General features: G+C 43.8%; 2 protein-coding genes across 7 annotated transcripts in view; one reads left to right on the plus strand and one right to left on the minus strand.

Annotated features, from left to right (window-relative positions):
* znf609a (zinc finger protein 609a) overlaps positions 1 to 19679 on the minus strand; it is a 34147-nt gene extending 14468 nt beyond the window's left edge. The window contains exons 1-3 of one of the 6 annotated variants that reach the window (XM_069162317.1): positions 19232 to 19679; positions 16992 to 17084; positions 4445 to 5296 (exon numbers count right to left, since the gene is read on the minus strand). In XM_069162317.1, coding sequence (XP_069018418.1) covers positions 4445 to 5176 — 732 coding nt within the window. In that variant the 5' untranslated portion in view covers positions 5177 to 5296; positions 16992 to 17084; positions 19232 to 19679. Of the gene's footprint in view, positions 1 to 4444; positions 5297 to 10835; positions 10975 to 16991; positions 17085 to 18992; positions 19167 to 19231 lie in introns of those variants that run through there. The other 5 variants (XM_069162323.1, XM_069162320.1, XM_069162321.1 and 2 more) reach the window with 5 other exon arrangements.
* A 2912-nt stretch (positions 19680 to 22591) lies between these two features.
* On the plus strand, positions 22592 to 25484 carry LOC138206669 (sperm axonemal maintenance protein CFAP97D1). Its single transcript, XM_069163525.1, has 5 exons — positions 22592 to 22684; positions 23624 to 23704; positions 24037 to 24155; positions 24545 to 24728; positions 24988 to 25484. The coding sequence occupies exons 1-5, from the start codon at positions 22592 to 22594 to the stop codon at positions 25084 to 25086; spliced, it is 576 nt and encodes a 191-aa protein (XP_069019626.1). The 3' UTR covers positions 25087 to 25484.
* Positions 25485 to 27382: the final 1898 nt, after the last annotated feature.

Here is a 27382-nt window from a genome sequence, read left to right on the forward strand (position 1 = left end):
GTCTTTACATACTGACAAAGTTTTTTCAAACATTGCAACACTTTTTTTTTTTGACACGTTGAAAACAACTTTTGAAACCGTGACGGAGCTTTTTACAACACTGAAATGTAGAAAAACATGTTTTTAGGTCATTTGAAGGTTGTTGTTTTTTTTAATAACACTGAAACTACTTTCAAAAATATTGACACTACATTTTGCAGGATGTAACTAGTTAGGCATCACAGTTCCTGTTCTCACTCTTCGTGTGAGGGAACATTCGTAAATTGTAGCATCTAGCGATAACATGCCTGTGAGGCCTTCAGGGGACATCTGTAAATTGGAGACAGAAAATAATCTGGGTTACACTGCCCCTCTAAAGTGCATTAAAACTGAAGATTCCTACAGTAATGTGTAATGTAATTTCATTTTTGTTGAAAGGAATTTTATAAAGTTGGTATTTTAAACAGCGATATCGTTTCAATATCGATCCCAATCCAAAAAAAATCTTCACTTTCGTCACCATCTCCAAGACCTTAAAAACACCCCGAGGACTACTTGGACATGTCTCCATGTCCTCCTTTGTCTTCCACACACTCAGACAAATGTTATCAATGAAGAACAGGTTTGGCAGTTAGCAGCTATGTCTCTACAGGAAGACACACTGAGGACACTAGAATAACTCTGAGGTCTCAAGGTTTAATAATGTGCGTACACACTGCAGGACTCCACAAAGCAGAAACCTAAAAGTCTTCTTTATACCCTTTAAAAGCTGCCTGGAATTCAATCTAAGACTTTTAGAACAAATGAATAAGGAGAGGAAGAATATGTTTGAATGGATTTGACAGTTTTGAACCCGACCTTGGATCATTACTGAGACAGGAGGTGACGTTCTGGTCATTCATTACCTGCAGTTAAACTATGAAGGACAATTACACCAGTTTTCAGCCTCCTGCTGAGGGAGTATGTTCCAGAAGAGGAAGCAGTCGTCAGGTTCAGACGTGTGACTTCTTCTGCTTAACACACTTTCAGCAACTCTGGTTACAGAGCTGAGGAGTCAGGGGGTACGATAGCCGTTTCAGATGCTTTAATTTACTTTTTCAAACTAAAGCACTTTCACCATCTACTGTGGTTTCCCAGAAAGACTTGTAACGTTCTCTGTTGGTTTCTGCTGTGAGATTTATGTGCAGTTGTAAAGCAAAAACAGGTTATTTCACAGCAGTAAACATAGTAAAGTCCTTACTGCAAAAGAAGGAAGGAAAAACTCTCTTGACAGGAAGAAACCTCCAACAGAAGGAAGGAAAAACTCTCTTGACAGGAAGAAACCTCCAACAGAAGGAAGGAAAAACTCTCTTGACAGGAAGAAACCTCCAACAGAAGGAAGGAAAAACTCTCTTGACAGGAAGAAACCTCCAACAGAAGGAAGGAAAAACTCTCTTGACAGGAAGAAACCTCCAACAGAAGGAAGGAAAAACTCTCTTGACAGGAAGAAACCTCCAACAGAAGGAAGGAAAAACTCTCTTGACAGGAAGAAACCTCCAACAGAAGGAAGGAAAAACTCTCTTGACAGGAAGAAACCTCCAACAGCAGGAAGGAAAAACTCTTAACAGAAGAAACCTACAACCTCCCATTTAATGATTTCTATTTCATGTTTTTTGAAATGACGGATGTGTTAGACAAACAGGTTTTAGGCGTTACGCCACATTATATGAAAGCAGAGCAAAAGAGCCATTTTCATGCCCAATGTTGCTCTCAGACGAGGTGAGCAGCTCTGTGCACCACAAACTGACACTTCCTGTGAAACATCAGGTCAAAGGGGAAACTCCAATAAGAAACTGTCATCTTGAGGAAGTGACGTTGACCACTAAAAATAATCACTGAAAGAATCGTTGGCCATCAAACTCCACGAGCAGCTGGAAACACCCAGATATGTTATTACCTGGTGAGCTCATCTCTCTGTAATCGTTCCTCTAATGTAAACCGTCCAATGGGAAGAGAGCCTCGCTCCTTTTCCAGCCTTTCCTCTGTTTAGTCTGAGTTGTCCACCTGTTTCTGTCTGTGGTGTCGACACACTCTCCGGTCATTTGGCTTCACTGGTTTTCCAGAAAGTGTCTCTCGGAAACATTTTGCAGTCTGAAATCAAACCAGCAGTCAGCTGACGGCTTCTTGGCTTCAACACTCATTTATGTTTCATAAATCAAACTGTTAATCAAATGAAGATTTTTGAACTTCTTTCTGGGGGCTGCACTTTGTTTAACCTGAAATCAACAGCCTGTTTATCTTTAAATCAACAGTTCATCTTAAATTAACAGAAATTTAACCTTTAAATCAAGAGTCTAACCTCAAATTCACAACTATTAAACCTTTAATTAAAAGCATATTAAATCCTTTCATCAACAGAAATTGAATTCTTTATACGACAGCCTGTTTAACCTGCAATCAACAGCACATTCAATTATTTTTGACATCTTGAAAATCGTTTAAACTCGTACGACCTTCAATCAACCAATAAATCTGAATTTTCCCCTCGAGTCAACAGTCTGTTAAACTTTGGATCAGCAGCCTTCATCTGAATCACCTTTAACTCACAACAGCACTTTTAGCCTTGAACCAACAGCCTCCTTAAACTCCACTCACAGTCGGCGTTTACTTTAAATCAACCGTGTTCGAACCCTGGAAAGAAGAAAGTGTGACCTTGATGCACTGGTTGGTGAGGTGGCGTCTTCACGGGGCTTCAGGTCAAAGAACGATCTAAAAACAGAACTGCGTTTTTCGCAGCTCGTTCTCAGATGATGCTCGTTGGCCAGCGAACACGACCTCATCTGTTCAGCTGCACTGTGCAGACACACACGTTTAAAAAGGAAGGTCTGCGCACGGACGCTCGTAACATCAGCGACGCAAAACCACAATCACTTGACATTTATTAGTTAAAACTTAAAACTGCTCATAGACTGCATATAAAGATCGGGAACAGAGACGCAGACCAAATCTGTCAGGAGTCTCTGGTGTGTCGTACCGGTGACGTCATCCTCACCGATCGTCTGCCGAGCAAAGAGAAGAAGAAATCTCAGGTGGGAAAAGCAGGTGAGCTTCACCTTTGAACCGCAGGTCAAAGTGATGATGTTCTGCACACCCCCGTGTCTGAGATGACAACCAGTTATTTAATATGGAGCATACGTCTGCTCTATACTCTGCTGCTATAAATGACCAAGCTGAAAAAGGTAGAAAACAGCTTTCCATTTGTAAACTTTCATGTCAGCAGACCTAAACAGAAAAACCATAAATGTGAACCTGTGCTGCCACCTGGGAACCAGAGAGCCGAGTCAGCAGGTCTGAATTAAAAAACAATTCCAGGTTGACTTTTCTCATTTCCTGCTTTACATGACTGTGTGGCGGTTTGACTTTTATTACCAGATTAATCACTTTCTACGCTCGGACTGTCTTTATGTCACATAGATCAGCAGCAGCTAGTAGCTGTGAAGCTGGACAATTTATCCAATTCATTGTAATTAGTCAATTTTGAACATCGTAAACACATCTGTTTGCAGTTTATGGGCCCGACGTGACGGCCGGCGGCCAGCTGGTCGCAGCGGTCGACCGGGCAGCTGATCCTTCCAGCTGTAGTGTCTTCCTCCTCGGGAGCTAACGTAACATTCAGGCTGAGGTCTCGTCAAGAAACACCGGAAGGAGATGAAATTAGTCTGCAGACAATTCAAAACGTATTGAATATATATAAAACATAGGAGGGAAAATTGAATAAAGCGGGAAATAAACTGTAATTACTGCTGCACAGCCAAAACCAACGTTTCCTGGTGCGTTGCTTGTGTGACTTAAATGTTCAAGGAAGAGTTTATCCTGAAATTCACGATGTAATAACCCAGAAAAAGCTTGTTAGCCTAAAAAATAAAAAAAAAAAATCACTGAACCTCTACAGAACCGAACCAGACCCGATACACAGTCTGCATACATGTTGAAACAGGTTTACTGCATCAACACATGAGCAGCAATTTATTCAGACAATAACAACACCGATGTCAGCATATTTTCCGAGGGAGGAGCTGCATGAACCTACTGATACGAAGCTTTTTCCCACGAGCTCTCCACACCGCAGACTCATGACTTAAAAGGGAAAATGGAGCACAAGCTGCTTTGTGTCTTCGGTGTCTCGAGGAGCTCCAGCAAGCTTTCAGAAAACCTACGTGATGTCACAACGAGAGGAAAGTAAAGGATCATCTGGGCTTCGTATTTAATAACGGCCTCTGGGGTGAACCTCAACAGATGTGAGCATGAAACCAGTAACATGCGAGGAAGAACAAAGACAGGCCAAGGACCGTCATCTCCTGACAACGATTATAATCCACAAAGCAACAAATCTGGTGGAAACAAAGGGAAAGTAGAAACGGACCTGCAGCAGCCGGAGTGTGCAAACGTTTTAATGCGATAAACATTAAAGCCTTCATCTTCTTACCTTCTCACCGCCGCCGACTTTCTTCATGTTCCGACAGTCACCGCTGTCGACCTCTTCCTGCTCCGTCGTCATGGCGACAGCCTGGCCAATCCCCGCCGAGTCCAGCGCCATATTCCCGAGGAGCTCGGCCGGGGCCGAGTCGGGGTTCTGCTGGCCCTCGAACGGGTTGCTGCGCGGGGCCCCTAAAGGCAGGACGGGGGCCCCGGACTCCTTCTCGGCGTTGACCGCTCCGGTGGCCACAGCCTCCATTTTATCCTTCTTCGTTTTCCCAGACACCCCGTCCTTGTCCTTTTTCACCACAGGGAGGATCCGGGAGGGTTTACTGGACTTGTCAGTTCCCTTGGTTGGGGTAGAGGTGGGGTTCTGGGGGGGCGGGTCCCCGGGGGACCGACCCTGAACCTCCTTCTTAGCTCCGTCTGAGACCGGCGCCTTCACGCTCTCCTTAGAGTTTTTACTACGCTTCGATTTGGATTTGCTCTCCTTGCCTTGTGCGCTGGCCACAGGACTAACAAACTTTATGTTGTCAGGTAAAGCAGCCACGGCGCTGGGAGGGGTGGCCATGCCCCCCCCCTCCTTACTGCTTGACATCTCTAGTTTGTCCTTCTCTAAGTCAGCATCCAGGTCAATGATCAGATTGCCAACACCGATATCCCACTCATCACCGCTGTCGTACGTGTCCACCGCGTTGGAGTCCACACCTTTCCCGCCTGCAGGGCCGCTGCTGAGGGACATCTTAGTAGGAGCGTCCCAGAGCGCCACAGGAGGGCCGCAGGAGGGCCGCGCTCCTCCCAGCCGCAGGACGCCTCCTCAGGGCTGGACCCCGCGCCTCCTCCCTGCTCCCCGCATCGCAGCCTGGACACAGGAACAAGGACGTGTTAGACGGAGCAGCAATAGGCTGACCAAAAGAAAAGGACTCGTCTATCATCCGTTATTGTCGCATGTTTTTGGTTCATGATGATTGAAAAGGTGTCAGAAAAGAGTGTCACATTCACGTCATAATTTCCGACAGCTCAGGATTCAGTGTGTAATGAACCAAACCAGGTATTCTCAACACTAAATGTTTACATATACTACATCCCTTTTGCCAGGTATTTAGTAGCCATTAATTTCAACAATATAAGAAATACAAGTTCAAGTTAATATTCACCCTAAAAACCAGATTACAGTAGTAAACGCATCCCAGTGAGCTGTCGCTGTAAACGTGTGTATAGATTATTTTTGAAGCCTTTCAGAAAGCGTCCTGCAGACTTCCAACATCCTTCTGTTGTGGTCAAAGAACAGATCAATGAGGACATGAAGGGGAAATGAGGGCGACTCGAGCCGGAGCACATGAATCCCGACTCTGAAAGCCACTTATCACATTGAACAGAGGGGTGTGACCTCTGACCTCTGAGCCACGGGAGCCTCCTGATGTCGGACTGTGGGTGCAGACGAGAGGAACTTCACACTGCCTCTGTTCTTCACGGGCTACTCTACTATTTGTGGGACTTTTTATATGAACAACACGCCCACCTCCTCTGAGCCGGGTCCTGTCATGGTTATACGGTTTATTCGTGGCCATGACGTTTACATGGATCAAAGAACAGTCTGGTTCTGATTACTGTTTACACAGGCGCCTGTAAATTTAGATAATCAGTGAAATGTATTGCCAGGTGAAGGTGCTCCCACGTCCAGTTAATATTGTCCCCTATAATATTCTATATTTCCAGATAGGAGGTGCCGGCCTCCTCCGTGAACCTTGAAGCAGCAGACTGTCTCCGTCTTTAGCCGTAACAGACCTTCACTTCTGCACCACAGAGTTCAGAGGGACACGGTGACCTGATGAGCCGGCGAAAGCCGATGAGACAGAGACCTGATTAATGAATTAAAAAGTCGGGATACCGGGAACCTGCTCCAAAAAGCAGGTTTAACAAACTTACAAACAAACAAACAAACAAACTCAAACTAACCCTAATCTCTGAGGTGATTAACCCGGAGTTTGAAGTTCCAACAGAAGGTCAAAGTTAAATGGATCAGTATTAACTCGGAGAGTTAAGTGCATGACAAAAAAAAAGCTGACATTAACACTTTGTTGGCAGAATAAAGTTGACATAAAGCTGACTAATAACAGCTGAAAAGACATTTTATCTTTAAGAAACGTTGAACATCTCAGCACAGACTCCTCCTGAGAGATAACACGTCACTGAAGCCTTAAACATGACGTGCTGCTGGATTCTGATCTGGTTCGACACATTTCTACATTTCTTAAGTGTTCTTTATAATAGTAGTTGATCGGTTTTAACCTCCATCGCCAGCCCTGATACACTCACTACACACACACACACACACACACACACACACACACACACACAGGGAGGCATGTTTGCTTTCACCATTGAGCGTTTCTGTCAGTGGAAGCAGTTTGAACCATGTGAACAGATCACCATGAAATTCCTTTGATAGGAGGCTTTTATCAGAGAAAGAGATGATTAGATTGAGGCCTGACTGGGATTTCCACTGTTTGACAAAGTCCTTTATTTATTTATCCCAAGCAGACAAAGATCTGATTCTGAATCCCGAGGGACCGTTTGACAAGGACAAAGAATCCATTTTGAATACTAAGTGATGGCACTGATGTATTCGGCGGTCCCTCCAGGGTTTCAGTGATTGTTGAAATCAAAAATGTTTCATTTTGCAGTGGATTTTCTCAAAAACTGATGTAATTTGTGGAGTTTTAAGTGAGTTTTTTGCGTGAAATTGCAGGAATTAGAAAAAATTGTATGTCGAGAAAGAATAATGTGATTTTTTTTTAAAAGCAGTATCTGATAAAAGAATAAGTCTTTAATCACTTCCTGTGATAATAATCATGCTGCACATCACAGAAATAGTTTAGTTCCAATCTTTTTTATTTATTTATTTATTGAACTTAGAGAACCGTGGAGCTAAAAGTTACAAACAATAATAAAAGCTGCGTATGTTTCCAGAACAGACCGTCTGACTGCAATATAGAAACAAGGACTACATCAGCTGTCAAAATAAGAGCTTTAGATGCTGTTTAATTCATGTTCATTCAACACATAGACCTGCTGGATGAAACAAACAAAGAGACGTCTCTGACAACTGGACGTGTGGAGAAAACTCATTTAACATCCAGTAATATGGAATCACTTCCTTTGATAAGTATTTATTTAGATAAATAGATTTTGGTAAGTAGGGAGATATTTTTGTTAATAAAGCGAGTTTTGATTGAAAATTCATACTTTACGCAGTAAAACTCCCACAAATATTGTGGAGTTTGCGTTAATTAATTCCAGAATAAATTCCACTGATGAGGTGGAAGCTCATGAATTAAGGAGCTCATGAATGCGTAAATCTTCCCAACTATTAAATGTCTACTTCTGATCAAGTTGTGGGTACTAAAAACACTTTCTGCAGTCTGAATGAACTACTTTCCACAGCAGACCGAGCAGGTTGACCTTTGACCTAATGTGTCAGGAGCGTTACTTAACACTTTAATTGCCCGGCCAGTCGTGTGCTGAAGTCAGCTCTGCCTGCACCTGAGTGGCCGAGGAGCCAGATGGTCAAACAGGAGGGGGGGGCAGCGCTAATCCTGCTGCTAATAACACGACTTGAAATGCTCTGACAAAACACACTGAGCAGATACTGAGAACACGGACACAAACTAAACACACACACACTTCAAAGACAAAGCAAACACAGCATTATTCTCTCCTTCAAATCAAGAAACCAATTAATCACTCGGGTCTACAAAAATAACAATCTCCAACTCATTATTATATTCAGCTTCCCATCAATGCAAATATTCACATATGAACAGCAGATTTTTTTTTTTTTTTTTTTTGCACGATTTTGTTTGAAAAGAACAAATTATGCAACAAAATTGTTGCCAATTATTTTTCTGTCTGTGGAGGAATGATTGACTATCAAACTGACTGAAATGTTGGGCGGCACAATTAATTGTATCTCAATCACGATCTCGATTCATGCCGCCGTACGATATCATTTCTAAATGCCAAAGATTGTGCTGGTTTTCACTGAGGACGTCAGCTGCATCAAAACAAGCACTCCTGCACTTCCCCATAACGGATGACGACGCAGCGTACCGCCACGCGATGCGGAGCAGCACAAACCGGCGGGACGGAAAACAAACCGAGTGGGAGCAAAGGAGACAAAACTAAATCGCACAGAAAATACTTGAAAGGTTGTGTTTGATCAAAGAAGACGAGAGACTGAAGTTTTTTTGTTTTTTTTGTTCCCTGAAAGCTGATGTTTCTGCGTCGGGCCGAGTTCTGCCCGCCCGCTGAGAACTGCATGCACCCGCAGGACCGCGCAGCCACAAGGAAAACCACTGATGATTTGGCAAAGTAGCAGGTTTACTGATTAAAACTGAAGCAATCTCTTCGTCAGGTTCACCAATGATGATAAAAAAAACATTTCATTGCATGAAGTTGGTTTTGAAGTGTCATTATTGATTGAGAAGGGAGAAGATCTGGTTGTAGCTGCTGGGTAATGCAGCCACGTGTATTTCAGATCAGGTCAGAATAAAATGTGTGAAATTTATGCTGCCTCGACAAAACGGCCCAAAATATAGGAACATCTCGCCAGGTGGATGAAATCAGCATAACACTGGTCCGGTATCAGGCACTATTAGATGTCCGAGTTTTCTTTTCTATCAGATAAATGAGTGCACTAAACATTTTATTAAAAAAAAAAAAAAAAATCATCTGAGAATCATGATCTCCGTTTTAAGCAAAAAGAAAAAGGTGCAGCCGTATAATGAAGTGTGTACTTTATTTAATAGCTGCAACTATTGATTATCGTCATTAGCAACTCATCATCTAATTACTTTCTGAATCAATTCAATGAATCTATAAACTGTCAAAAGGAATAGAAAAATAATGTCTGGGACATTTCTAAAGATCTCTTTAAATGTGTCACCAAGCCACAGTTCAAAACCCAAAAACATTCATCTTATATCCAAACACCAGAAAAATGACAGCCAGAGGTGGTTTGATATTCATGCTTAAAAAATAACCCAAAGTGATTTGATCAGAAAAACTAGTTTGCAGAATCAAGAAGTGTCTGTTGACTGATGGATGAAACCTGAAAACTGAATGAGGAGCTCAGACTGAATGTCTGATCATATTTCTAATGTAGTTCAGCTGGTCTTATGTCACCGTTTTAATTTTGAACTATTTAAAAAGGGTTAATTGTAGTGTATCTGTAAAGGCAGCTGTGCGGTTTGTTAACAACGAGCATGACCAACTCTAGAGTCTCCCTGCTGAGCCTTCGGTGCTCCAACCAACGCACTAATTCCTAATCTGCTTGTGTAAAAATTACTGAGTGGATTAGCTGGTGGCTCCTAGACTGCAGAGCTGTTCTCAGATCAGACGTGCTCAACTGCCTCTAATGCCACACTTAATTAAAGGCAGCGTAGTGGCAGGAAGTCCACCTCCCACCCCACCCCACCCCCGCCCTGCTGACAGCCTCTGAACATGACCCCGAGATGCTCCGACACAGCCCGGTTTCTCACCACCAGCAGGACACATCACCGCGGCGCTGTGATGGAAACAAGGCCAGGACGGGTCCACAACTCAACACCGACAAGCCTGAACGGTAGCAAGCATCCTCTGATTCTGCTGTAATCAGCCACATCATTAAAACCACAGACCAGTGAAGTGAAAAACACGGATTATCTCGTTAAAAAGACACCAATCACGGGTGGAATATTAGACAGCAAGCTGATGAAGATTGTGTGTTAGAAACAGGAAAAGCTTTCACTGTCTCTCCTCAGAGGAGCAGCAACTCATTGAGAAGGTGATTCACTCATGTGCTCAGTGAAGTACTATTTTCTGTCTGGGTTAACATGAAGGACATTAAATGCGTGTCCACGGCTGCACGCTTGAGGAAGCACACACGGCACGCCACTGATAGAAAGCTGGAGGTGATTCACTCGATTTCACAAACACGGCAGGTGAAAGGCTGCACTTCAAGAGTCGAGCTGTAAGCCAGGTGTATTTACAGACGAGCCCTGAACACCTCCAGGGTTCCCACTGAAGTCAAATGTCCGAGTCACAGACTTTTTCCTGACTTTCCGAGTTAAAAAGCTGAAATTCGATGCCGTGTAGTGAACAGGAAAAACAGGCTGCCGTTGTGCTGAGCAGCAACATCTTTTAAAACCAGCTACATACATGGAAAATACTACATTTTGATAAATGGCAACTAAAATATTCCAGGACAAATTCCCTGACGTACCGGTCTGGAAAAGAGTTTAGAAATGTCCCTGACATGCAGGGTACTACTTGCTCGGGGAGGCGTTTAGGCACAACTGATGTGTGGCTAAAAAACAGTGAGTTGTAAAGAGTGAAATAAACGTTTTACTTTGATTTACCTGGAGGTGAAAACAAGTGATGTGATCTATGTGAGCAGAACCCTGAAACGCAGCCTCGTCCGTGTTTCCACTGAGGTTTCCTCTTCGGTCCATGTTGATGCGACTGGTGGCAGTGAAGCCCGTCTCCGCAGGGCAAACCTCACCGACCAAACAGCTGCTGTCTGCCACTCAGGACGACCGGTGCGCCCACTAAAGTAGAAAGTCCACAGCCTTGTGTTTTTACAATGTCCTCTAAGGCGAGAACACAGATCAGTGCCTCGTTCAGCTTTAAAGCCAAACTGGTTATCAGTGGACTTGATTAAATAATTCAACCCGTCCAGCAGGATTCCTTCTGAGACCGTTGACAACATGCTGGCCGGAGCTGCAGGCCTGCAGTTATCCAAGCTGCCTCCTCTCCCATGTTTGTCCTTAACGATCAACAGTACAGACAACAATGAGAGTTGTAACCGGCCGTGATACACCAAGCCTGTAAAACAGATCATAAGAAGAGGAGCGGTCCTCACAATGGCACACTGAAGGTGTAATATTATAAAACCACACTCTTTGTTATCAGGCAGCTTGTTTATGGCTCGGTACACCCCACGTGACATAATCACCAGTGATTCATCACTATCATTATTGCCCACAGTTTACAGATGACTCCTCACACAGTTCACCAAGGTGCTAATAAAGCTGTCAGCAATATAGTCACTCACTTCTTTCCAGGAATAATTAACATTATTACTTAGACGCTTCTTATTCATGGAGTCAGCCCTCACGGCTTTCTCATTTTTACAAAGGAAGCTACTTATGATAATTTATATCTTGCATTAGTGAGCTTCTGCCTCCCTGCAGGAACAAATGACTGAGTAGCTTGACAGGCTTCAGGGTGAAACTCCGCTGATGTTTGTGCTCATAATGGGGCCTACTGGCATCATTCAAAGGATGTACTGTGAGATCGGTGCTGCTTTTCATCCTTACAATCAATATTACTGCACATAACTGCATCTCTAGATAAACGAGTGCTGCTTAGTCATCTATCTGTACGATCAGAGCAGTTCAACATTTATCGTCATGGCGATGATCAGCCATCGCTGCTCCAAACATAACACTCACCCAAGTTTATATTATTCTTAAATTGAAAAACATTTCCTCTTGTTAAACAAAATCCCACCAAATGTGCCAATTTATATTTGGAAAATTAATGATCTATTAATGGAGTCTTTCACCATCTGACATTAAACTATACACAAATAAGAAAACGAGGACATTTAGTGAAGAAAGATTGAGGAAGAAATCTTTGTTTCCTGTTTAAATACCTGTTACACATTAAGTTTCAGGTGCTGATTTACTGCTTCTGTGACTCCCAGATAATCAAGTAGTGCAAGTTCAGCTTCTATAACTGTGACCATTACAAGCATCAACATAACTAAATTCCCCCACTGTGGGATAAATAAAGTGAATCTAAAATCCACAAACAACAACAACCTCCATCATGAGTTTACTCGGCCTGCCCCAGTCTCAAGGTTCCCCTTTCCAGCTAGTGGTCGTCACTTCAAGCCAATTCAATTATTTAGATAAATATTTGTTGAAACATCAGAAAATAATTTGAGTTCCAGGGCTGAGAAAAAAAATACAACATTGTTTAAACAAGGTGCTAAATTACAGAGAAATACAAAACGGTATTAATAAGCCTTTCAAATAAAACCTTCTCAAGCGTACACTGAAATCGAGCCGTCTCCTGCTGAAGCAGTAATGATTGTGAATATGTCGGAACAAGCCTGACAATTTAGTACATTTATTTCAAGCGTGTACTGTAATGTGGCGTCTGGGTCTAAACTAAAAAGGACCCGAACAATCCTGGAGGCTGTTTGTGTTTGAGAGGAAGGGACAGGAAGGTGTGCTCACTTTGGAAATCCCAACCACACAAACGAAGAGTGCGCAGCACGCCGTGTGTTCCCTCTGCAGACGTGCAGCTTCCAAACAGGCCGAGTGCCTTCAGTCCTCCGCGGCCTGGTTTCAGGTTGGTAACCAGCCTTCACCGTCCTCCGTCACTCTGCAGTGATGAGGATACGTTTAAATCATACCATTAACAGATCAATACTTTCAACAAGTACTGACATGTTTTAATGATAGTATTTTTTTACCTTTTTACTGTGGAATTTTGTTTATTTTTATTGCGTGTCAGCAGAATATAATATACATTTAAAGAGAGAGAGGCTGAAGCTGCACAGTGCAACCAATTTGATGCACATACGACAAATGAATTTACCGCAGTATCACGGGTGCAATACCACCACCTCCCGTTCACAGGCTCTGCTTGGACAGCCTGTCCTGTCACAGACACATCCATTTATAAAAGTCTGAACAAAATGTAATTCTTTTTTCTTTTGCAATCGACAACGTCATTTTCAGGAAGACAGAGTGAGCAGACTCGATGCTGCCGCTAACAGAGCTGTCAGAAAGGGAAGATTTATGCGCTGTAGAGGACGGTGATAACAACAGCTTCCATGTTGGAAAGTCATGACAAAAGTGTAGCTGCGCTACGTCCTTACCACAGCAACCCATGTAGATAGGTTGGTAGCGCACCAAATCTGATCTGCTCACGTGCAAAAAAAACCCAGTGCAGACAGTCTGTCTTCAACATCTGATTTGAGAAAAAAAAAATCTGTCCAGGCAAAAAACAAAATAAAAAAAACAAACTGTAGCATTACTGATAAACTGCCTTTAAGTTTTCACTCTATAAAGTCTGTAACACCCAAATCTGTCAACACAAAAATAAATCTTCTTTCCAAATCTGACTGCCATGAAAACACTCACTAGTACACATTATTAACTCACCGTGAACTATTTTACTCACAAAATAAAAGTCATCAGAGTTTCCTGCCATCTTGTAGAAATATCAGAAATGGTTCCAGATGCCTGCCTGAACGGGAAGCATCATTTCTCTTTTCTTATTTTATGAACACCTACTGTCGTATGTTCCAGCCCAGGTTTTTGATGCTCTATCCCCATATTTTTCTTTTGTCTGGACCGGCATCATCAGAGCACATCATACAATATACACCGCTCCAAAAAAATAAGGGGAACACTTAAACAACACAATGTAACTCCAATCAATCCCACTTCTGTGAAATCAAGCTGTCCAGTTTGGATCAACACTGATTGAGGATCAGTTTCACCTGCTGTTGTACAAATGGAACAAACAGGTGGAAATGAGGCAATTATCAAGACAACCCTATAAAGGAACGGTTCTGCAGGTGGTGACCACAGACCGTTTCTCTGTCCTCGTCCTTTCTGGATGATTGTTGGTCCCTTTTGCATTTTGCCAGTGTCCTCACCACTAGAGGGAGCATGAGGTGTCTCCAACCCACAGAAGTTGTTCAGGTAGTGCAGCTCATCCAGGATGGCACATCAATGCACGCTGTGGCAAGAAGGTTTGCTGTGTCTGTCAGCACAGTGTCAAGAGGACGGAGGACATACCGGGGGACGGGCCGGTCCACCAGGAGACGTGGAGGGGGCCGTAGGAGGACAACAACCCGGCAGCGGGACCGCTATCTGCTCCTTTGTGCAAGGAGGAGCAGGAGGAGCGCTGCCAGAGCCCTACAAAATGACCTCCAGCAGGCCACTAATGTGCATGTTTCTGCTCAAACTGTCAGAAACAGACTCCATGAGGGCGGTACGAGGACCCGACGTCCACAAGTGGGGTCTGTGCTCACAGCCCAACACCGTGCGGGGCGATCGGACTTTACCGGAGAACACCGAGATCGGCAGCTTCTCCGTCGGCGCCCTGTGGTCTTCACGGACGAGAGCAGGTTCACACTGAGCATGTGACAGACGTGACGGAGTCTGGAGACGCCGTGGAGAACGTTCTGCTGCCTGCAACATCCTCCAGCGGGACCGGGTCGGCGGCGGGTCAGCGACGGTCTGGGGAGGCGTTTCTTCGGAGGGCAGCGCAGCCCTCCGTGTGCTAGCCAGAGGTACCCTGACTGCCATCAGGTCCCGGGATGAGATCCTCAGACCCGTTGAAGACCATATGCTGGTGCAGCGGGTCCTGGGTTCTTCTGATGCAGGACAATGCTCGGCCTCGTGTGGCTGGAGTGTGTCAGCAGTTCCTGCACGATGAAGGCATCGACGCTACAGACCGGCCCGCCCGTCCCCCAGACCTGAATCCAATCCAGCACATCCGGGACATCGCATCTCGTTCCGTCCGCCGACGCCACGTCCACCGCAGACTGTCCGGGAGTGGACCGATGCTTTGATCCGGGTCTGGGAGGAGATCCCTCAGGAGAACATCCGTGGTCTCATCAGGAGCATGCCCAGGCGTTGTAGGGAGTGATACAGGCACGTGGAGGACACACACACTACTGAGACTCATTTGGACTTGTCTTCAGGAATCTCCACAGAAGTTGGATCAGCCTGTGATCTGATTTTTCCACTTTTATTTGGAGTATGATTCTGAATCCAGACCTCCATGGATAATGATTCTGATTTCCATTGATCATTCTGATGTTATTTTGTTCTCAACACATTCCACTATGTAATGAATCAAGATTTGAACTGGAATATTTCATTCATTGAGATCGAGGATGTTGTTTAAGTGCTCCCTTTATTTTTTTTGAGCAGTGTACTTATGCACACTACAATCAGACGGAGTGCTAAACGGAGTCAAGACCATATTCACCGTTAACGGAACGACAATAACTATGAGAACTTATGAGTGTTGGCTGCGGTGGGGTATTTTTTGAAACTATTACTTCTTTGTATCAGAAGGTTTGAAGAGAGCAGATATCTGTATTTGTGCACGCTGCAAAAAGTTTCACTTCCTGACTGAGCTCGTCAGAACTGCAGATGTTTACTACACACAACTTGGTTTTATTAACGTTCTTTTTAAATGCTTCTTAAAATATGTGGAATCTTTTTTTTTCATTCATATTTAACAATAAAATAAATGCGCATCGAAAAAGTATTTTCCTGTGTTTCTGCAGCCGATCACAAACTCCACCAGCCCTCCACCGACCACTCCAGCCACCTCCGTCCTCATCTTTTTACATTTGTTTTTTTTTCGCACCTTTACCCGCAACTCCATCTTAGGGAAACACTGGAACATATAATTGCAACAGAATACAGGTTGTAGTCTTATATGTCAGCATAAAGGTCAAAGTTTGTCTTCATACATTCAGTAAAAACTAATTCTCCGCTCCACTTAAAATATGTCCATATTCTATATTTGATTGAAGCTGCGTTACGTTCCACAAAGCAGATCATCCAAACAGGAAGTCGGACAAAGTGACAGCAGTCAATTTTCTAAATAAAGACACACCCAATGCGGACTCCTAATTTGCATATGACATCACCGTCTAGTCCCCCAAATAAGCATGTCAGCAAAATCCGGTGAACAAAACACTCCTTCTGACAGAAGTCACTCGGACATGGAGACCGACGCCCGGACAGCTCCGATGAGGCTGAAGACACTTTACTGGAAAATAAGTTCAACTCCAGTTCAGACGTCTCCATCTCCGAGTTCATTTTTACCACCAGTAGGTCGACACTAACTGTCATTTTCATTATCGATGAGTCTCCCTACTAATTTCTCAACTTTCCCGAGCTCTCCAGCTCTTTAACCGTCCTGTTCACCATTTCAGCTTCACCCCTGATTACCGACTGCTTTATTTGTTGTCGCATTATCAGCTGTTTCAAGCGGCTCCCGCAGCAGCCGGAGGAGAGTTAACATGTCAGGATGTCTATGAACACGTGTGATCTGATCTGAAGTTTAACAGAACCTGAGCTCGGTCTTTAGCGACGAAGCCTCACGTCTACCACACAGTCAGTGTAAGTCTGTAAAAGATGCAGCCTCTGAGTGTGAAACAGCAGCTTTATGTTGTTGTTATTTGGCCTTTCTGAGGATACAGCAGGGTGAAGCCAGGGAATTTAATTTTAAGTAAAAAAATAAATACAAAATTTAAAAAAAAGAAAAAAAAAAGGGTGGTATCGGCGGAGAGAAGAAGTACTTTTGGAAATTTAGTTTGGTGCTTTGGGAACATCTGGTTGAGAACAATCACATTGCAAAAAAGCTGCAATGAAAACCACCTCCACTTCTTTTGTGGTTCACCACTTTGTTTACATTTTTTGTGTAGTGGTGGAAAACCTGCTTCAAAATACAAAACGTCCTCTCACCATTCACACCATTAGAACTGCTGATCTCTCTGCGCTGGTTTCCACTGGTGACACTTTCTCTTGGTTACAACTGCCGAGTTCCTCAATTTTCCACTGAAATGAAGATGTGAAAATAAAGTTATGCATTTGTGCACCTTTTACTACACAGTATTAAATTGAGACCACACGTGACTTTATTGTACCGGATTAGAAGATTGAATCATGCGGTTCAGAGCAAATTAATTGACACTTAAAACCAACATCTCCTACAAGATTAAGAAAAGATCAAATGGATTTACTGCCAAGATTTAACTGCCATCTGAGCCACGCAGCGGGACGGAGAGCGGGTTGGCGGTTCAATCCCGGGTTCTCCTCACTGTCCTTGGGCAAGTCTCTGAACCCCAAGTTGCTCACCATGGATGTGTGAATGTGTGATGGAGCACCTTGCATGGCTCATGAGTGTGTGAACGTGTGAACGTGTGAACGTGAACAGTGTAAATGATGGATGTCTACACAGGTGCAGACTTCACCATCATCCAGACACACCTCTGGTGCTGCTCCACTTAAATGGCTGTCAGTGCAGCTGGAGCAGCACAACAAGTGTTGTCCATGATGAGACTCCGTCACCCTGCCGGAGGTCTCCAGCCCAGAGCCCGGTGACCGGAGGCTCTGAGCCCGGTGACCGGAGGCTCTGAGCCCGGTGACCGGAGGCTCTGAGCCCGGTGACCGGAGGCTCTGAGCCCGGTGACCGGAGGCTCTGAGCCCGGTGACCGGAGGCTCTGAGCCCGGTGACCGGAGGCTCTCCTCCCGGTGACCGGAGGCTCTGAGCCCGGTGACCGGAGGCTCTCCTCCCGGTGACCGGCGGCTCTCCTCCCGGTGACCGGAGGCTCTGAGCCCGGTGACCGGCGGCTCTCCTCCCGGTGACCGGCGGCTGTTCGCCTGAACGAGGCCTTCGAGCACTTCCTCGTATTATGCAACAACATGGTGCAGCAGCATGTTTCCTGCCGACCACGTCGTGTGGACCGAGGGGAGCCTGAAGTCCAACATGAACGCGGTTCCGCTGATGTCGGTTTTGGGTTTTTTTGTTGATATTTCCACGATGTTCAGCGACGTTAGCACCGCGACCGACCGACCGTTGGACGGGCTTGTTTCGGTTAGCGAGGGGCGCTCTCCAGACCCTATACTGGAAATAATAGCGAACTTAATTTAACAAAGAGATGTTTGTAAAATGTGAAGAAAAGGAACAAATGAAATGAAACAAGCACAAACCGAACCCGCGGAGCTTTGTCACGGAGCTACCCGTTAGCTGGAGCGGAGCGGCAGGGCTTTGCTAGCGGTGGCTTACGGCTCGGCCGACGGGTCCAATAGCACCGGGGACACCGGGGACACCGGGAACAACACACCGGGAACACCGGGAACAACACACGGCGGCTTCAGATGAATAATACCGGCAGCAAACACACACTTCTGCGTCCGCAGAAAAGTCCCCCGCTGAATATTATACGAGACATTCGAGCACAACTTGTGCAGCTAACCCCGAGGCCCACCGTGGCCCGCTGAGACTCACCGAGGTCCATTATCGGACGCAGGCTGCTCCGAGCAGAGGTCGCGATGTTCCGGTGTTTCTCCGGTTCACACGGTTCTCCGGAACACCGAAAGACGCCATTACACACGCGGACCGGTTCTGAAGCGGGTTTGTAACGTGTGATGGACAATTACGGATGCGTCGCTTTCAACCCGCTCCCCCCCCTCACGGGATCCATTATCGGACAAGTGATTAAATCCCACCTCGGTGTTAAAATGTGTTTTGACATTAAACAGCTTTGATTCCAACAAGTTCTTTAATATTGTGGAGAATAACCACCGATGTGAAGGAGAGCACCGATCGGGAGTTCATCAAACACACAGCAGCTTTAAAACCCGCTGAACGGACGGTACAACAAACAGTGAAGGAGCGGTGTGAAATATCCACACAAACACCGGAAAACCCGCAATAAAACCCGCTGTCGACGCGGTCATTACCCGCTGGATGGAGAGGAGCCGACGTGGATCCACCAGGTCGGTCAGGAGGACAACGAGCGGGTCAGCCGGGGACGTGTCCGATGATGGACGCCTGCACCTTAGCTGTCCGGTCTCTCCAGACAAAGACAACAGCTAGCCTGCTGAGCTAACCCCGGGATAGCTAGCAAGGCTATCCCGCGTTGTAAGAAAAGTGGAGCCCGAAAAAAGACCCCGAGAGCCCGCAGACCGCGTCCACTTACCCCGGTAGGAATCCCGAGCCGAGAAATAGGCATCTACACTCCACAGGCGCCGATAATCCCCGGTAAAAAAAACAAAAACACACAATTAAGTGAAGCTCCCGAAGTGGTGGATCGGAGCAGGCGGACCAGTCAACGTGCTCCAGCTCACTGGACCGCAGCCATCACACGCTCACAGCCCGCAGAACACCGCGCATCGGCGGGCACGAACGAACTCATCTCGGGGTCAGTTCTCGCGGCTGGACGGAAACAGAAGCAGCTGCAGGTACTCCATGGCTGGATGTGGTGGTCCCGGATCGGATAGTACTCCTGTTAACACAGACCAACAGCACCGCGGGCTAAATGGCTGTTAGGTTTACAACAAGACCGGAAATCCCGGAACACTGGACGGATGGAGTCACTGGACCCGGAGCGGGCTGACTGGATCACCGCGGAGCTGGAGTCACTGGACCCGGAGCGGGCTGACTGGATCACCGCGGAGCTGGAGTCACTGGACCCGGAGCGGGCTGACTGGATCACCGCGGAGCTGGAGTCACTGGACCCGGAGCGGGCTGACTGGATCACCGCGGAGCTGGAGTCACTGGACCCGGAGCGGGCTGACTGGATCACCGCGGAGCTGGAGTCACTCAGGAAGGCATTGTGTATGAAAAAATAAAAAAATAAAAAAAGTGGTACATTTCATTTACAAAAAGTCTTGGATAACATAATCAGCCCTTTAATTTCATAATAGTTCTGTAGATTTTCAACTTTAGCTCAGAAGTGCCAATTTTTACAAAATACTTAAATGAACATTGATTATTATATCAATAGATTATTAATATCTTGAGAATTTATTTATTTATTTATTCAGTTTCAGTGATTTCAATTCCTTTATTTTCACATTTCCTTGTTAACTAACGGATAAAGAAAGGTAATGAATTGTAATTAATTGCGCCAGGTTTGGGGAGGGTATGACAGCTGTAAAGAAATTTACAGGAAAGCATTTAAAACTGTAACTCTGCCTTTTGGTCCCAACTCTGGATTGTCAGAGTTTCTAATGAACACAACCACAGATATGAGATGTGAGGTAGGATGGATGCCGCATTCAAATCTGATGTTTGGTGTGATATTTAATTGCATCAGAACTTTAAGTCAGACATTTTTGCATCTGTAATTAATTTTTTTTTTTTTTTTTTTTTTTTTTTTTTTTTTATGCTATACACTGCAGATTCACCAATAATCACTGTATAAGCACTTGTATTATGTTGACAATGATGTTTAAAATAAAGATATGAAGCAACGAATTAAACAATGGAAGGTCCTTGTAAGTTATGTAAAATATGATATTTTCTGCAGGTGCCTCTGAATTCAGCCAGTCCACATTGACTCACATTGTCAGGACTGTTTGAGGGTTAAACTCATTGTTAAGATTAGGAGAAGGGTTCAGGAAATGAGTGGGTCCAGTGGCTTTAAATTGACTCATAGCGCCACCTGCTGTTGTAGGGGGAAATAATTACTCAGGATATCTGAGGAAGACTGTGCCAAAAGTAATGGGAAATGTTTTTTTTTTATTTTTTTAATTAAATTTTTTTTTATAGGAGATATTCTTTGTACAAGGACATGCTGGATTTCTTTGTGAAGAATGTTGTGTTAGAAATATGTTGTCTTTTTGTACATTTTGTGAACATATAAGTAAAGCTTTCTTGAAGAAATTGTATTTACTTGATTCTTGTTGTTCTGGGTTTTGTACCCTCATGGTTGAAATGCACTTATTGTAAGTCACTTTGGATAAAAGTGTCAGCTAAATGAAATATAATGTAATGTAACGTAAAGAAAGCACAGGAGAATAATGTGCTTCTTTGTTCAGTGTTAATGTGTGAAGACTGAAATTAATAAACTGCCTCCTGAAATTAAAGTGTGAATCAATCCGGAGTACGTCTGTCCGGTAATTTAGCACTCTGTCAGAAGGACTTCAGTGTGGTGAATCAGAGATGGACTGAGACATAGTTGATTCACGCTCATCAGATCTGGGATCAGTCTCACACTCTCTGGGTTACTCGGCTGTTTAATTAGTGTCACAGAAAACTGGTTGCAGCATGACTCCTCTCAGTCACATTAATTGAGAGTCATGAAGCCAAAACTTTACTTTGGTAACGGGTTTTTTTTTTTGCGTGTGTTCAACGTTAAATGTTATTTGTTAAAGGAGAGTTTGTTGTTGATTTTGAAAAAGACAAAGACTAAACCTGCAACGTTCTCCGTAAATGTTTATCACAATGAACGACTTCTATTCTTATAATTGAATCTATCGTGTTCTAATGTTATCGTGGGTGCTTCGTGAGGAGATTTTATTCTAATGTCACCGTACACTGAATATCATTTTTTGCTGTGATTTCAGAGGAAATATGGCATTAATTTTATAATCAAAAGATGTCTTTGTTTCCACCAGGCACATATTGCCTTATTATATACTTTGAACTTATGACAGTGGTAAACTGGAGCTGCATGCAGTTGCATGATTCGAACCAGAAAGAGCTTTGTTGTCCAGTTAAATTCTTGAGGTGAAGCTTCTTTATGTGTGATGGGTTTCTCACAAAGAGTATCAGTGTTACATTACACTACATTTAGCTGACGCTTTTATCCAAAGCGACCTACAACACACCGATGGTACACCATTGGGAGCAATTCTTTTTAGGGTTCAGTGTGGTATCACATGATGGAGCGGCAGGGCCTGGCTGGTTATAGAGCACAATACACAACATGACACATAGAAGTCTGAAAAAAATATCAAAGCTATTATCTCTACACATTCTGCAAATAATTTTAGTTAATTTGGAAATGTTTTAAACTACAAATCTTCCATGCTGCACCTATAAGTTAAAAATCACACTCAAACGCCCACACAGGGGAAAAGGCTGAATGTTGTGTCTTCAGATGTTAAAAGTGCTTCACTAAACACTCTTAATGCTACAAATCAGAGCAACTGGTTAAAGTTTGAAACTTCCCGGGACTTTCTATTAGTGCTGATAAACAGCAGTTGATGTTGAGGAGATAAAAGGCAGCAAATATGAATCTACACAATGTGGAACAACCTCCAGTACAGAAAGAAAAGTAAAACACAAAACTGAGAAGACGCAACATTTCGTCGCGTTGAAACGCACAACTCATAGCCGTGAAGGTGTGTATGAGTGTGTGTTCACAGGCCACCTGAGCAGAGTTAAGAAGACAAACTCAGTAATAATTAATAGGAAACTTATCTGGCTGCAATGAAACAAAGACGGATATATGTCTCCATGGCAACTGGAGGCAAACAACAAATGCAAACACCTCCTGCTGGGTCGGATGGACGTGAACGAGTGAGCGTGGTTATCATCACATGGATGCAAGATGCACCGGTCATACCAGCCGTTTAAACCCGTCACCAACCGCTTCCTGCAGCAGCGATGGGACCAGAGCGACTACGAAAACCACCGCAGCAAGGTAGGAGGGTGGAGAGAGGGGGTGGACGACTGATAGGATCTTTCTATATGTAATATATGATGCAGGGTATGTGTAAAACTACAAATTAATCTATATAAGTGCAATAATTACATTATTTGTTCTCCTAGTTCGACACTTGTTTGGTTAAAGGTCATTTATTGTTGGCCTCCATCAGGGTGGCAAAACAAACTCACCACAATATTTGGCAAATATAAGAACAGTTGTCTTCTTTGAAATTATTAAATTACTTTCACAAAAACTGTCTCAATTAAATTATGGCAGCAGTGTAAATACCACATTGTGACATCACACAGATTCTCATCCAGACCGGGTTTAAGAAACACTTTGGTTAATGTTAGGAGAAGAAAGTGGTTTTGATTAAGTAGAAAAAAAGACTTCTCGCAAGCTGCTGGTCGAGTGTGTCAATCAATTTGTTATTGTTCCCATAAAAGAAGCTGATTCAGCTGCTTTGGTGGAGCTCAGCCATGTGAATGAACATCAAAGTAAAGCTCTCAGAGGAAAGAAGGTTGTAGATGGAAAGTTATGTGGAAAAAGATGGAAAAAGGAAAAAAAAAAAAATCACAATATATGTGGGCATGAAAAATTAAACAGAAGATTGTCCAAACTATTGATCAGTTACAGATGGGACTAAAATCTAATAAGCGTTGGAAAAAGAGTGGTTGGCTCCTTTAACAGCATCTTTGTTTAAAAACTAAAAATAACAAAAGCACATTTATTTTAAAAAAGGGGAAACATTTGACTCTTATTGAAAATAGGTTTGATTATTTAATCTACAGCAGCTATTCACAGATAAACAACAAGAGAATGAGGGAATAGGACTCACTAACAGACACAAATCAAGTTACTCTAAAACACAGGAAGATGACAAGGACACACAGGACACGTCCACAGTGCACTAACCTGGGTTTACCTGTCCAGGTGAGCTCTGCTCTGCCTGCGGTGGACACCAGGGGCATCAGGACACCTGCTCACATCCAGCTCAAACTGAAGAAGTTTCAGGTCAGTGGACACACACACTCTCGCAGGCACGCATGGTCAAATATCAGAGCTACCAGTAGAATCATCTTGATTATTGCAATACATTTTTATCAGGATTAAAAAAAACTCTCAGAAATGACATTTGAAATGTAAAATATAGTTTTAGTCATGATGCCTTCATTAAACTCATCTGTAGGAGTTTAAGCCTTTCAGTGTTTAAAATGTTGCCCTTTAATTGAAGAGTCAGCAGCTCTTATTAACACCAGAGGTGTCACGTCTGAATGGCTCACTGCTCCACAGCTCTTATATTGAAGTCTAAAATGAGTTTGAACTTCCTGGTTTCTGGATTTCAGCTGCAGGATGAGCGGCTGTCGGTCGTTGACAGAGACAACCGTCTCCTGGCCTCCAAACTGGCTGACATCGTTTGCTCTAAAGGCCTGGTGGACCACAGGAACCAGTACCAGCTGAAGAGGTGAGCTGTTACTGTGACAGCGCAGAAGAGGGAAGCCTTTTTCAGATTATAACACGTCCTGCTTGTGACAGATCATCTCATGTTATGTAATGTCATGCTGTGTCCTGTCCTGACGGCGCATCATGTCATCTCACAACAATCCACTTCCTGTCGTGGAACGTCCTTCTACCCTCAACGAAACATTTTGGTTATTTCACCCGTTAAAAGACTTCTTTAAGACACACTGAAGGTTTATTTCTCTCAAAGTTGGTTCATAAATGTTTTTCAATGCCACAGTTCAGCCGTTGTTGATGGTTTCAGGTAGTGAAGCTGTTGAAAGAAAACGTGTTTAACATGCAACAAGATGTACTCATCTTTCTGTCTCACTGCCCTCTGTGTGTCTTCTTCAGTCTGAACGCCAACAAGAGGAGGCAGGAGCTTCTATTGGTCAGCCATCAGAACCAGGCAATATACCAGCGAATCACATCTCGCCAGTCGGAGTACCGCCGCCGGCTGTGGTTGGATGACTGGGAGAGGACTGAACGCCGACTGGACGGCATTTCTCGGTACCCCAAAGCCCCGGCAGATAAACAGGTGAGTCCAGGTGTGGAAATATGTGACGACAGGGTGATTTAAACACAGTTCTGAATATGAAAGGTGGCGGTAAAACATGAAGACACGAAAGATAGGCATCAAAATGCGCAGCTGATATTTCTGCACCTTAAGTTTTTATGCTGACTCATTAAAAGCTTCTGAAATGGAGTGCACCAAAGCACTCCTGATTGCTGTGTGCCGGGGATATTAGGGGATGTCTAGGTGATGGGTGATCAGCTCTGTGACTTTGTGTCTGCAGAGGTCGCACAGGAAGGTGGAGTTTGCAGCCGTGGAGAGAAGTGAGCCGTCTACGAGCAGCAGCAACTCCAACACTGAAAGCACCGACAGAGAAACCTGAAACACAAACGAACACCCATGAAGCTTCTGAATGTGTTTAGACAATCTATTCCTCAGCTAACCACTTTAATAAAAATGATCCTAAATCTGACATGTATGACCTCAAAGCACATAGATGTCGCAATCTGGTATCACGGCAAAACGTGAAATAGACACGCCGATACACTACAGCAAAACGTGAAATAGACACACTCTGGGTTGTCTGGGTGTGAAAGTTACATGTTTTCCTGTAGTGGATGAGAATGAACCCTACTACATGTGTAGAGTCATGTGATTTACAGGAAAACGAAACCTACAGCTACAACACGTGGTCGGGGATACTGAATAAGCATGTTGTGATGCCTCATGTCTTTCAATCTTGCATGTTACTTTGTATATGTTTAAGGTGTTTTGCGTCTTGTTCCGTGTGGTTCATGCTCATTAAAACCGAACAAAAAGCTCTTGGATAACTGGTTATTTATAAAACATCTATCATCATCCTGAGTGTTGGAGCGTCTTTATTACCTCTCTTACTTTCCATAATGATTATAGTATTATTATCTTGGGAAATTAACTTTAGATGCTCAGTCTGCACCGCCTATCTGTGAACAACCTTCCTGGCCTATGAGTTGAAATGTCTTATTATTTTGGGTATAGTGTGCTTGAGAAGTGTTTCAAATGAAACTGCTCTATTCTTTTCTCCACCAGGTGGCAGTATACACACATCTCTGCTCTGATGATTGACTGGACTTCTGTCTAAGAAACCTGAACGTCTGTCACAGTGAGTGAGTGAGTGAGTGATGAAGAGACACCATCAGTGGGCTGAATGTTTCACCACTGAGTTTTCAAAATAAAAGTTTGACGTTTTTAAATTAGAGGCCCTCTAGCATGACATAGCTACACGCCCAGCTGTAAACTAGATTTTAGTCAAAGATAAAGGGGAAGAAGCCCTCAAGTGTAATATTGCGATTATACAACAAGTTACCAACTAAATAAAACATGGAATCAAAACGTATTAATATTGTGGGGCAATTTGCTCTCAAAATATATAACTTTTTGTTCGTGATCATTTCCATGGCAATAAATGGGGTATGACTAACAACTGGAAGCTTCAAAAAGACCTGTTTTTGGGGGCGTGTCTGTTTGATTGACATCCTCTGGTGCAGTCAGGTTACAGCTATCGGTGGGCGGGACCAATCAGATCAGTCAGATCCACCTCTGGCTCCGCCCCCAGCTCGTCCAAATATGGTCACTTCCTGCTCCAAACCGCTCCAAACTGGCAAAGATGGTAACGGACAGAATCTGAACTGGAGGATTCATAATGTTCACAAACCAACGATGACATCACTGATGGTTGATGACATCACTGATGGTTGATGACATCACTGATGGTTGCTGCTTGGTTCCATCTATAACTATTGAAAGTTGTTCATATTGTTTCTTTGCCCTACAAGAGGAGCCTGTGCTGTTTTACTCCCTTGATTCGTTTCTCCACCTAATTTCCTTTTTATTTGTTTATCTTTGAATAGTTGATGAACTCGATTTTTTTTTACCATCTAAATGGCCAGACTTTTAGATTACTGTTGGATTTGTGGTTGATTTTATTTGTCTGTGTTTTAAGTGCTGGCGTGAGTATTTGCATAAACTGCTCATTGTTAAGAAGGGTTTGTTTTTTTTCTACTTCATTTTGTAAATCAGCTGCTGCTGGTAAACAACATGGGTCTCTTTAATATTACAGGATTTCTTATTCTTCTGCCAGTTAGCAGGTCAGTTGGGCTGCTGCATCCTTACAGACAGCTGGTAGCTGGGTCAAGGTTTCATTCCTCCTGCCCTGAGTTGTGTCTCTAACCCCTGTTGTTGTTGTGTCTTGCAGTGTGATTGTAAACAGCTGTCTGCATGTGTTTTCTGTGTTGGTGGTGGTGAAGCACTCTGGGATCTCCCTCCTCACTCCTTACCTCCTGCGGGCATCACTGGCACCCTCCTCCTGCACTGGTAATGTGGTCAGCGTAATGGTACTCAAATTGTAATAAAGCTTTTGTAATAAAGAAATCTACTTTTAACCTGCGTTTTATTGCAACTTTTACTGCGTCAGTTTGTGTCTGTCATAGTTTAAAATTGGATTTCGTCTCGTTGTGGTCATTTTCTGATTTTCTGTCACTTTGCACGTGTTTTATGTCACCAGTTATTTTGTGTATTTGTCATTTTGAAGTTGTTTTGCACAGCTTTTGTGTCTTTTTGTGGTTGTTTTGAATCTCTTTTTAGTTTCTTCCTTGGTCTAGTAGGCCTTGTTTCTTTACTTCACGGTTGTATGTTTGTGC

Source organism: Embiotoca jacksoni, unplaced genomic scaffold (genome assembly GCF_022577435.1).
Source record: "Embiotoca jacksoni isolate LCO1_2020_lvr unplaced genomic scaffold, fEmbJac1.0.p SCAF_3, whole genome shotgun sequence".
Taxonomy (NCBI): domain Eukaryota; kingdom Metazoa; phylum Chordata; class Actinopteri; family Embiotocidae; genus Embiotoca; species Embiotoca jacksoni.

Excerpts from the sequence above, each read along its gene's own strand:
- LOC138206669 (XM_069163525.1), top strand. The coding sequence starts at position 22,592 with ATGCACCGGTCATACCAGCCGTTTAAACCCGTCACCAACCGCTTCCTG. Across the intron at positions 24,156-24,544 it reads AACCAGTACCAGCTGAAGAG|TCTGAACGCCAACAAGAGGA; the intron begins GTGAGCTGTTAC and ends TGTCTTCTTCAG. Across the intron at positions 24,729-24,987 it reads AAGCCCCGGCAGATAAACAG|AGGTCGCACAGGAAGGTGGA; the intron begins GTGAGTCCAGGT and ends TTGTGTCTGCAG.